Genomic DNA, 12,743 nt, shown 5'->3' with positions numbered 1-12,743 from the left:
ACTGAATAGGCATTTAGGTACACACATTAATGACGAACTATTTCACGCTTTTTATCAACATCGGTGCATCGAACGCATTTAGACCCTTAAGACTAATATTAAATTTTCATTTGGCACTGTTGACATTACATAAACATTGATAATTAACCTGTAGGCATATTGAATGTCAATAGAAAATTTGGTTATTGTTATTAGTTCATATGATGTATCGAATGTTGGGCTGCCATTAAATTACATAAACTAGCGAATAATCGGTATTCTGCAGACGTATAATAGATATATTTCTCTAGTTCCAACTCAAAGGTTTATAGATACGGATATATATAATGAGTAAAGAATATTGGAAATTTATCAGGCCCTTTATTTTTCAAAATTGTAGTTGAGCATTGTTCAGTGCTAGATTATACCGAATAATAGCTCTTGGAATATTTGTTTTTATTATAATATAGTCACTGAGCGAAAAATCTTATCCCAAACAAATGTAAGTACCCTTTACAAAGGTTAAACACAATACTAATAGGGCTAACCTTAAGTACCATATTGTATACGACAGATAAATCTGAATAAATTAATCTGACATTCATATTTTTGAATACATATTATTTTTTGTAGCATCATTGTTCGCCTTCATAAATATATTTTTATTCGTTTATCCACAAATTAGGTATATATATATATAGAGATATATTATAATTTTAAGCCACATAATATGTTATCCAAAACAATTTGAAAATGTTTTGCCACCAATGTCCGTCAATTGTTTTTTACAATATTAAAATTATTGTGGTACAAGTTGTTATAACACGTTAAAATATTTCTGTAGACACGAAATAAGTATATTCCAAATTGGTTTTCCTTCCAAGAAACTTACATTTTGATTCTACGAAAACATTAAAAAAAATATGTACCCGGATTCCCTATGGACTATAGTTTACTCACTACCTGTATTAAGATAAAAATAAATGGTCTGTGTCTAGAAGTTCTTGAGAAATAATGATTTGGCAGTCTGGTTGAAAACACTATTTTATATACAATACTTAGATTGTATACAAAATAATACAGACATCCATTTATAAAGCATTTAAGATACATTTCAAATACTTTTAATAGAAAGTATTTAAAGACAGATACAAATATTGACGAATAATATGTGTTTGGCATTTGTTTAAATAGCGCATAACAATTAAAACGATCCGTATGCATGGAAATATACTCCTTGGCAGTAACAAAACAAAAATAAGAATATAAACGCTGTGCATACGGTGGCGGCCAACGCGTACGTAAAACTCGTTCGGTAACACTCGGGTGGTGTCGTGGTGGTCGTGAAGCGAGGGAATGCTAAGTGGGACAGCTGATGCCGCCGCCGCCGCCGCCGCCGCGCCGCTACGACTCGTACACGCGTCGGCAGTCGAAGGTCACGTTTCGGTCGTCGCCCCACCGCCGCACGAAGCAGCGCACTCTTGCCGACCGGTCCGGGGGACGCGACGATCGGAAAACGTGATAGCGACGATAACTGTATATTCAGACGACGGTGCTGTTTTTACTTTTGTCGACACGAATGCATAAATCACGTCATTATTACGTGCATTATTAGTATTTGTTTGATTTCTGGTTTAACAATAAAAAATAAAATGATCATTTGACATACCTACTTACACAGTTACACAATAATAATATATATTGTGTAACTCTAGAGGTAAATCGCATACGTGCAAGTAAACTCGGCGTATCGAAAATGTTATAATATTTATTTTAAATTTAATTTAAAAAGATTTTTAACATTATCAGGATTATGACGCCACATACATACTAAATTATAAAATAGAACAACTAAATAAAATTGTTGATTGTATGTCATTTATTATATAATGATAGTCAATTAATCTATTCATTTCAATTTATTTTTAAAATTATATTCTAAAGCAGTAGTCTAGATAATCTGTAACTCTAATACGATTATATACCTACTATATGGTAACGAGGGGTATTATCCTGGTATTTACATATAACTAGTTCAATTAGCCTAGTTATCAAGTATACTTTTATACAAAAATAATATTATACATTAGAAGTACCCAGTAGGTAATGGCGTGTTGATTTATTACGATATTCGCTTTAAAAAATATCATATTTACTTTGCCAAAATATCCTCTGTTAACAAAATCTGCTTGGGTCTCGTCGTTTGTTCTGCTATTGAAACAATAATAATTATCACACTGACATTATCGTAGCCATTGTTCTTCTTAATATTTATATTATGTGACCCTGGACCCAGTGCCGTGTTAACTCTCATTGGTGCCCCAGGGCAATAATATTTGGCGCCCCTAATTAACATACATATTTAAACATTTTCCACCCTTTAAAATCTTACAAGTTTGGCCGCACTAGGACACTTGCCCCATTTGTCACCCCCTTAGCATGGCTCTGCCTGGACCCTATCAAACAGGGTACAGGTGAACAGGTGAACAGGTAAATAGGTACGCAATATTTTGTTTCCATTCAAGTTTGTTTTTAAACCTGTACCAAGAAAATTGTTTGACATCCCGCCCAGGCTCATAGCCAGACAATTTATATTAGAGTGGGCAACCATTTTGGGCCCTTGTGTGATTTTCCAATACTTCCTTTTCTATGAGAAACTCGTAGAGCCTGTAGAAGGTGTCTATCTCCATTCTCCCCCAGACCAATAAGCAGAATCCCATATACCAAGAATCTAAATAGTTTAAAATTTACATTTGGTTGGTTAAAAAAATAAATATGTTCCATTGTAATTTATTAACACAGTCATCGTTTAAGTGTTATCATTTTAATATCCACTCAGCCCCCCTCCCCCCCCCCTGATGACGTGCCAGATCCCGTCACGTAAATACTGTTGTATAAATACTTACGACATTTCTAGCTTCAATCGACTTATATAACTATATTGTCATTTTTAACTTAAAGTAAGGACGGGTAACGAAATTAGCGTTGTCGCTTTTGTTATGTTCTTAATGCTCAGCCTAGACAATTAAAAGTATTAGTTACGGTTTGATTACCAACGAGCCTCCGTGGCGCAATTGGCTAGCGCGTTCGGCTGTTAACCGAAAGGTTGGTGGTTCAAGCCCACCCGGGGGCGTTAATTTTTTTGCATTTTTTCTATTCACAAACGTTGTTTGTATACAGCACGGCACAGAGAAGATTCTCTAAGAAGATCAATTACCTCGGTAGATAGGTAATCAATTTTAATATCTCAATGCATTTTTTGGGATTGTACCGTTTTATAGTAACATAATTTATTATTACCTATATTTGTAGGCTTAGCATTATTATTGATGTTGAGGTACACTCCCTATTTTCTAAACCATATATTTTATTCATATTATCGGTTTTTTGGTTCTTATCATTTAATTCGCAAAGCAATGGCGGTTCGAATCTGAATGGGACATTAATCATTAAAATATAGTTATTAATTAACATTTTATTATATAATAATATTATAATTTAAACATAGTTTACATAAATTGAAATTACGTATAGGCGAATATTAATTAATAGCAGTATAGCAGCAAATCGGTTTGTATGCATTATAATATTGTAATATAATAATATGCTCTTCTACAATTATTATTGTTTATTCGTTACATATTTCATGATATTATAATCATTAAAAAAAAACTTCGTATCCACCATCATAACTATTTGTTTTTGGGAATGGTAAATTGTCCACTACCAATGGTTCCATATTATCCCAGATAATTATTTTGCGATTACTCCACGGGTATGCTTTTTCATAAGGTTTTATTAATCAAACTACGCTGTTCTCTTCCGCCGCTGCAGCAACCGCCAGAACATACTGCAGGACGTCATTCATCTACATTAATACATTATTTAATATAGACTATAATATAATACTGTGTTGTTGTATTATGGTGGGCTATATATACGTAATTTTAAATATATCGCTGTTCTCGACAGTAACATAATAATATATTATTATAGACATCTCAGCCTCCCTGATTGGCGGAAATCCGACTACGTAGGATCGCGTACAACGTGAGCTAGACAGTATTTCAAGTAGACAATGTACGAAAATTTGATTTGATGCATGCTTGCACAGTTGCACCTGACCTGCCCGATTAACCGATAGAAACCAAATAATAAATACTAATATTGTTACTAATTATTTCTCCATTCTCCTATAACGAATACCAACCATTTATAAACAACAATTTCCACGGTAAATCTCAAAATCCTATTAGAATCGCGATTAAAAAATAAGGGGTCGGAGTAGGCGAGTGAAAAATACTTTACAATCTATTCTCATACCTACCAAATAAACAAAAAAATTACATTAAAAAACATTTTTTATACATAATTAGTTAATAATATTATGTTGCATTAATCCGGAGTCTATTCATTTATTATTGTTCTTATTGATAAATAGCTTTTTACGGCCGAATTAGGAGAAACCGAGTAGATACTATAGATAGTCTACCAACGTGTATACGTTCAGTTATAACTATCATAAACCTTATACTATAAAGTTATACCGCTATTAGTATATAAGGTCTATCATCATGGTACTTCTATATACTCGCTCTCGTCCACCGAGCAAAACGATCCATAATATAAATAACGAATGCAAACGATATATATGGCTCGCGTTTGGACGGATACGGCTCTTAATAATTATCATTATATTATTACCGTTTTGACCTATATCATGTTGTTTTGGGTTTTATTGGCGGATTATTATTAGCGTCTGGCCACTACGGTGAACATTTCCTGAATTATAACACATAATCATATTATAATAATACGTGTGTTATATAAAATATGCATAGAATACTATGCAATCGACCTGTATAATATAGTAGTAGGGGGATAAATAATAATGTCACGGCCAAAACGTTCCATCGCGGAGTAGGTACCTACTTAGCAGTTAGAATTCTCTAACCGTGTGTGTCGCACGTTATTATACCTATCGGCTATCAACCTATCTCCGAATTTTCATGTAAATGTACATACCGGACTCTTAACTACGTTTGTTTGTAGTTAATATTTGGAAAATTTACTTATTACTGAATGTTTTACTAGACAAAATTATTAACCGAGTACAGTTTTTTTCATATTTTTTTTTTTTACTATGAAAACAAATCTCTACGCCGAGGGCTCAGTTAATACTATATTATTAATATTATTGTCCTCCAAAAATTCAATAATATTTGTAATATCTAATTTATTGTTATATATCAAATATATAAATAAACAGTAGTAAGAATCCTGTACGTAGGTTTGCAATGTTACTCATTTATAAGACAGAGAAAACACTTGTGTTTATAGTATCATCTTAATAAAATAGCTCAAATTAAAATCATACAATATAGAAGAGAACCTATTACAGTTATTGAGTTATAACAGCCGTTCTTTGTCAACTCGTTTTAATGATTTTCTATATAAAATTATAATTTAGTACATTAACGCAACAACCAACGTCATAGTATCACATCTATCATTAATCGAATTAGTGTTCAAAAAATAAATATATTTCAATTTTATGAAGTTTAGGTTTCCCTAGAATTTTCAATATGCGTACATACTGTCTCTACGAAGTAATTGATTTTATGCAGAAAAGTGTTGTTTGAAAAAATATTGTTCAGTTATGGTTGTGGCATGTACTCCAACGTAATAATATGTCTCAATAGTTTTAAATTTTAAATGATATATATTATAATAGATATTATTACTATGGAGGGATTCTACAATCAACAACGGGCGTGGGGGGGAGACTAAAATATCTTTAAATTTACTGTCGTCGGGGTCAGCAGCCAGACAGTGTTGTGTAGCCGCCCATGCATGCCATGATTACTATCATCATTACATTCTCACTCCACGTTGTGACTGTTAAATCTGAAAGTAATATTATGATATTACTTTCTGTAAATCAACGACGACGATGAGTTCATTTGCTTCCGAACACAATCCAGTGGCGGTTTTGATATGAATTTTTATATGAGGTGACCAAATAAGAAATACACTATTGTCTATTACACGAGTGTAAAGTGTTATTTAAATGGTGAGGGTTATGAATAATGGAGGAAATATTAGCCAGTGTTCAGCTATGATTTATAAGTTATAATTAGTTCACCAAAAAGATGAGTGACTTGGCCCGAATATCAGTGGCAACAGCGGACAGCTGATGTGCGAGCACAGCCCCCCTCCTATAACAAGTAGCGTGGCTGTATCAAAACAATGTACTCGGCGGTCCAATGTTTAGAGGCGGTAGACTGTGGCCGCCTCGGCTGGCGTTGTGCGCATGCGCTGTTCACACTATTTTACGCGTTTTTGCGTGAGTGAGTAGACGCACCTGCCACCTCGCATGCATCAACTAAGGTTTTGGTCACACTACGCCCGAAAAATGTTTGTGTACGACCGCATATATTAAATCAATATTTTAATATTTTATAATGGTCGCACTAGTTCATAATAATTTTGCCGTCGAGTGCCGGGCTCAGGATTAAACAGCAAATCTATAATTTGTCATACCATTATAGTATTCTTAGAATAGACTAGTTGCTGTGCCGGGGGAGGTGGGTCATTCAAGTTAACATCCAAACGTAGTATAAAATTAAATATGTAATGCATAGTTTTACTGGAAAGGTGTGCAGTACCTAGGAATTGGAAAGTGAGTGGGTGACATAGTTGCATTATAGTTTACGATTGATTTTTAATTTCCGGTATATTATTATCTTAATATTATAACATTGTAAATTGTAATTTGTCATAATTTCTTAAATATATTCTTTATTTTAGTTATAAAACTTACAGCTTAAAATTGGCGCCCCGAAAGATGTTGCGCACTATGAACGTGTCAATGTTGCCTATGAGTAAATCCACCCCTGCTTCCGACAGATAATTTCTGCAGCCACGTACAGAGTTACACAAGTAAATGCTCTCTTTTATAAAACTATGGTGTTTCAAATTTGGGGGGGGGATATAACGCCAATATAATATACGATACACTGCAATAACAATATTTAAGAGGACGTGGCATCTGACATACAACATTTTACGCTCATAAGATCACTTTTAGCTCCGATAGTTTAAAGATTAGAGTGAATTGATCTCTTATAAAATTTAAAGGTATTATTGTTATCTAGGCAATGTCATAGGCTTTTTATTATATTTTAATTTTAAAGCGAGTTATGAGTATTTTAAAATTGTGAATTATTTGTAGGCAGTAGGCATCTTAAAATACTCATAACCCGCTCTAAAATTAAAATATAATAAAAATACTATGGCCTTGTGACATTGCCTAGATAATAATCTTACATTTAAATTTTATAAGAGGTCAATTCACTCTACTTTTGAAATTAACAAAACTAAACGTGATCTGCTGATTGTAAAATTTGCTATGTTACGAACTTGGAAAACGGAGACAACACCTCATGCGGTTGTGCCACGTCCTCTTAACTCAAAAATGTAATATATTATTTAACTCCTAATGAGCCCGGATAGCTCAGTCGGTAGAGCATTAGGCTTTTAACCTAAGGGTCCAGGGTTCGAGCCCCTGTCCGGGCGTTACGTTTTTTTCGTTTTTTTCTCCGATTTTTTCGGCGATACGTTTACATTATTGCTGTGTCGATCGATTTAATTATTACAATTTTTTTCTTTTGATAAAGACGACTGAAATATTTTGTAAAGACGGCTCTCGGCGAATTGTACGCGGCCTGCAAAAGTCACAGAAGTCACTTCATATTTGTTGCATAACTATTTAGAGAAAAACGACCGATTTTGTTCAGAAAATCGTTTTGAAATGTACCTAATATTTAATAACATTATTGATTCTACGATTTAAGCATACAATAAAGTTTGTTTAATTCTATAGAATATTCATTTTTTTTTATTACATTAGTGAAATATGCGTATATCATTCACAATACATCAACAGTGCAGGTTTCGTAAGAATTAACTCACATTGCATATTTTATTATTATTGCGTGTTTGGGTGACATAATTGATACCTTTTTACTAATCGTGAATAAAATTACAATTTAGCTTCTAATACAGATTAGATAATCAGTTGTTTATTGACTAATATAAATAATTCAATTATTTTTAAATTATTTCAATTTAATAAATTTTAATCAATAATATGTACATCGTACCTTTAACCTATACATGCCATGCTGATACATCGAAAAACGAATAAGTGATCTTATAAAGTTTCCAATATAAAAAAAAAACAATATCTATTTCATTTATAATTATTTTGAAAAATTAATACGTTTTTATTGAACTTTTCTCTGATATAAATTTATGGTACAACATTTTCAGTACATTTTTTTTTGATATTTTTTTTATACCTTTATAATATTTATAATTTTAGATTTGAAATTAGTCTTTTATTAGTCTCTTTTTCTATGAATGTTAATAATTAATAAAACATTATTTGTTAGGTAAAAAAGCTTGACAATTTAAAACAAGGTTCCTACTATATTGTTACAATGACATTCGAAAAATATTAAAAATCCTTAGTCACAGTTTTATTTATAAGCATTTAAAGTTCAAATCTTGACAAAATACGGAAAAATCACGAAAACTATGAAATAATTAAATCTAAGATTTAAAAATGTAATACAGGATCCCTCATAAGTTTGTCTACCTTTATCAAAAAAAAAAAAAATGTCTACAAGCAAATCAAATTAAATTTTAAGAGCGTTTGAAGTTCATATTTTTCTAATATTGGATATTCACTCGATTTCTCATGTAGTCGTTTTGTTATTTTATTGTTATTCTAAAACGAATAATTGTAGATACATGAACATTTTACTGAATGTTCATATTTTCATTTTCTATACACCATAACATTTTGAAAATATTTTGACACTTTTTGTAGTTAAAAATGTATAACATTTTCAAATTTTATAGCTAAGGCTTTTTTTGCTTTTTTTAAACAATTTAATTTAATTTTTAATATTAATTGTGCTTTAAAATCTGAGTTCTACTTATACAATAAATTACATAATCTAATAATTTCAATACATAGTTTCACATTAGTATTTGGTATTAAATAAAGTTCAAATAATATAATTATTGACAGAAATTGACTTAATATATCCACGAAAATTAACTAAACAGTTGATAAAGATTCATTCAGAATAAAATCATTTTATTATTGTAACTGTGAGCTGTTAAAAATCTAACCTTAACGATCATTTTTTTTTAATAAGTAATAAAATAAGAAACGCAAAAATAATTATTACATTAATTGAGTATTTCAACAGTTGCGTTGATCTGGTTTTATTGGCTATACACTCTGTGAAACGCCTTCGATAATGTACCTACTTATATTATTAATAATATTGAAAAATATGAATTTTCTACATAAAAAACCCTTTATTCATAGTTTTACAAACATTTGATACAGCGTAGTGTATGAATTTGTAGATCTCGAGAACCATAGTTTCTTTATTTTTTTACTGGTTTCGGCGAGGATTTCCAGAGTGACCAAAATCCTCCAGTCTTAGGTTTCTGGGTAGACCCACAATCACCAGATGTGGGTTTCGCTGGAGACCCACAACCACTAGTCGGAGGTTTAGGTGGTGATCCACAGCCACCAGACGGAGGTTTTGGTGGCGAACCACAGCCTCCAGTTGGAGGTTTCGGTGTCGATCCACATCCACTAGATGGAGGTTTCGGTGGCGCTCCACAGCCACCAGTTGGAGGTTTTGGTGTTGATCCACAGCCACCAGTTGGTGGCTTCGGTGGTGATCCGCAGCCACTAGTCGGAGGTTTCGGTGTCGATCCACATCCACTAGATGGAGGTTTCGGTGGCGCTCCACAGCCACCAGTTGGAGGTTTCTGGGTAGACCCACAATCACCAGATGTGGGTTTCGCTGGAGACCCACAACCACTAGTCGGAGGTTTAGGTGGTGATCCACAGCCACCAGACGGAGGTTTTGGTGGCGAACCACAGCCTCCAGTTGGAGGTTTTGGTGTTGATCCACAGCCACCAGTTGGTGGTTTCGGTGGTGATCCGCAGCCACTAGTCGGAGGTTTTGGTGTCGATCCACATCCACTAGATGGAGGTTTTGGTGTTGATCCACAGCCACCAGTTGGTGGTTTCGGCGGTGATCCGCAGCCACCAACCGGAGGTTTCGGTGGTGATCCACAGCCACCAGCCGGAGGTTTCGGTGGTGATCCGCAGCCACCAGCCGGAGGTTTCAGTGGCGATCCACAGCCGCTAGATGGAGGTTTTGGTGGCGAACCACAGCCTCCGGTTGCAGGTTTTGGTGGAGTACCGCAGCCTACAGATGGAGGTTTTGGTGGCGTACCACAGCCTCCGGACGGAGATTCTGGTGGTGAACCGCACCTACCAGACGTAAGTTTAGGTGGCGATCCACAGCCACCAGATAGAGGTTTCAATGGTGATCCACAGCCTCCAGACGTAAGTTTTGGTGGTGATCCACAACTCCCTAACGGAGGTTTTGGTGGCGCTCCACAGCCACTATTTGGAGATTTCGGTGGCGATCCGCAGCCTCCAGACGTAAGTTTTGGTGGCGATCCACAACCCCCCAACGTAAGTTTTGGTGGCGATCCACAACCCCCTGACGTAAGTTTTGGTGGAGCTCCACAGAAACCAGTTGGAGGTTTTGGTGGTGATCCGCAGCTACTAGTCGGAGGTTTCGGTGGTGAACTACAGCCTCCAGACGGAGGTTTAGGTGGCGATCCACAGCTACTAGATGGAGGTTTCAGTGGTGAACTACAGCCACCAGTTGGCGGTTTTGGTGGTGATCCGCAGCCACTAGTCGGAGGTTTCGGTGGGGAACTACAGGAACTAGTTGGAGGTTTCGGTGGTGATCCGCAGCCACTAGTCGGACGTTTTGGTGTCGATCCACATCCACTAGATGGAGGTTTTGGTGTTGATCCACAGCCACCAGTCGGTGGTTTCGGTGGTGATCCACAGCCACCAGCCGGAGGTTTTGGTGTTGATCCACAGCCACCAGTCGGTGGTTTCGGTGGTGATCCACAGCCACCAGCCGGAGGTTTTGGTGGTGAACTGCAGCCACCAGTCGGTGGTTTTGGTGGAGACCCGCAACCACTAGTTGGAGGTTTCTTTGGTGGTCCGCAGCCACCAGCCGGAGGTTTCGGTGGTGAACTACAGCCACCAGTTGGAGGTTTTGGTGGCGAACCACAGCCTCCAGACGGAGGTTTTGGTGGTGAACTACAGCCACCAGTCGGTGGTTTTGGTGGAGACCCGCAACCACTAGTTGGAGGTTTTGGTGGTGGTCCGCAGCCACCAGCCGGAGGCTTCGGTTGTGAATTACAGCTACCCGATGGGTTTTTCGGCGTTGAATCACAATCACTAGATGAAGTCGAACCCCAAAATGGAAGGTCAAATCCGATGTTCTTTAAGTGACTCGGTGAACCACATCCTGCTGAATTTTTGACATTGGTAATCTTTGTTCGGACAGCCATAGCACCCATGGCTGACGACTGTCGTAGTGCAAGACGTGAAGCAATGCCAATTGACCCAAATAGATGTTTTGCTGCTTGCATGACGAGTGTGTTTAATAACAGGGGATGGGTCTTTAAAGTGAGTAATTTGAATGTTTCTTGTGTGTGGTGGAAAAATACAATTAAGCTGAGGTGTTTATAAAATATGTTGGGGACACATTATCAGTATAATTAAATGTTATTTGTTACGAATCGATGTTTGCGTTTTTGCACTAAATACCGTGTGTTATGGTTTTATATTCAGCCAACTACAATTTTTTACAACAAACCTCAAAAGTTTTATAGTATCATGAGCTGTAAAGGATTTAATATCATGTAGAGGTCCACTTAGTTACTTTGAGCTATGGATGTAATGTGGACAGTGGGTGCAATATTAATATTAGCCTTTTAAAAAGAATAAAACAACAGTAGGTATCAATACATTTTAAAGATTTTTAGGACTAATTTATTTTTCTCTGTACTACGCGAAACACAACAAAATATTGACGTTCGAGAGAAAAAATCGTGTGGTGCTATAGCTTTAATATTAGACATATTATCAAATATAAAGTTAAGGATATAATCTGGGGCACTTCATAAGCTTCTATATAATATTTGAACCTTATAATATTTAAAATAATCACATTTCGCTTTAAAATTAAAAAATATTAATTAGGTTCCAAAATTTTAATTAGGCCTATTAGGTTTCCTATATAATTTTATTCCCTGAGTGTGGTGGTAGGTAGCTTGTCCATTTAATTTTATACTAACATAGAAGTGGTTATGTTGAAGATGAACGCAAATTTGCTATATTGCGTTGATATCCTCCTGAGCGCAATAAATTATTTATGATCAAACTTTCAATTACATTTCTATTAAATACATGCTTTACATTTAAAAAATTAAGTAAATCCATTTTTTTGCGGATGTAACGATGTAGTATTACTATCGAAAATCTGAGTATTTAATATATCTATGTAAAATATACGTGTTTCTGTGATATGCAAGTGTGTAGCTATTATATAAATTAAATCTTATTCGAATACATGTATATAATATTATAGGTAGGTACAATAAATAATATTTTAAGTATTTTAAAAAGACTATGTAATAAATCTTTATTTAGTCGTATAACATTTAATATGAAAAGTGTTGTTGCACGCTTAAAATTAAACCATTAGAAACTATTATAAGTATTATAATTTTCTAATTAGGTACTTGTGAAAACTATTTAATTTTATAATTTTTAGTTTGTATATCGATCGATG

General features: G+C 34.9%; 2 protein-coding genes and 2 non-coding genes across 4 annotated transcripts in view; 3 read left to right on the top strand and 1 right to left on the bottom strand.

Moving 5' to 3' along the window:
- Nucleotides 1-12,743, top strand: part of LOC132934174 (limbic system-associated membrane protein-like) — a 569,464-nt gene that overhangs the window by 218,829 nt on the left and 337,892 nt on the right. The window lies entirely within an intron of this gene.
- On the top strand, nt 3,039-3,112 carry Trnan-guu (transfer RNA asparagine (anticodon GUU)). The gene has a single exon. It is a non-coding gene; the product is annotated as a tRNA-Asn (tRNA).
- Trnak-uuu (transfer RNA lysine (anticodon UUU)) lies at nt 7,485-7,557 on the top strand. The gene has a single exon. It is a non-coding gene; the product is annotated as a tRNA-Lys (tRNA).
- On the bottom strand, nt 9,448-11,645 carry LOC132936009 (formin-2-like). Its single transcript, XM_061002663.1, has 3 exons — nt 11,237-11,645; nt 10,914-11,203; nt 9,448-10,319 (listed from the first exon to the last, which is right to left on the bottom strand). Exons 1-3 carry the CDS (start codon nt 11,536-11,538, stop codon nt 9,448-9,450), a joined length of 1,464 nt encoding a protein of 487 aa, XP_060858646.1. The 5' UTR covers nt 11,539-11,645.

Source organism: Metopolophium dirhodum, chromosome 1 (assembly GCF_019925205.1).
Source record: "Metopolophium dirhodum isolate CAU chromosome 1, ASM1992520v1, whole genome shotgun sequence".
NCBI classification, from domain to species: Eukaryota; Metazoa; Arthropoda; class Insecta; order Hemiptera; family Aphididae; genus Metopolophium; species Metopolophium dirhodum.
This window is presented reverse-complemented; position numbering and strand designations above follow the sequence as displayed.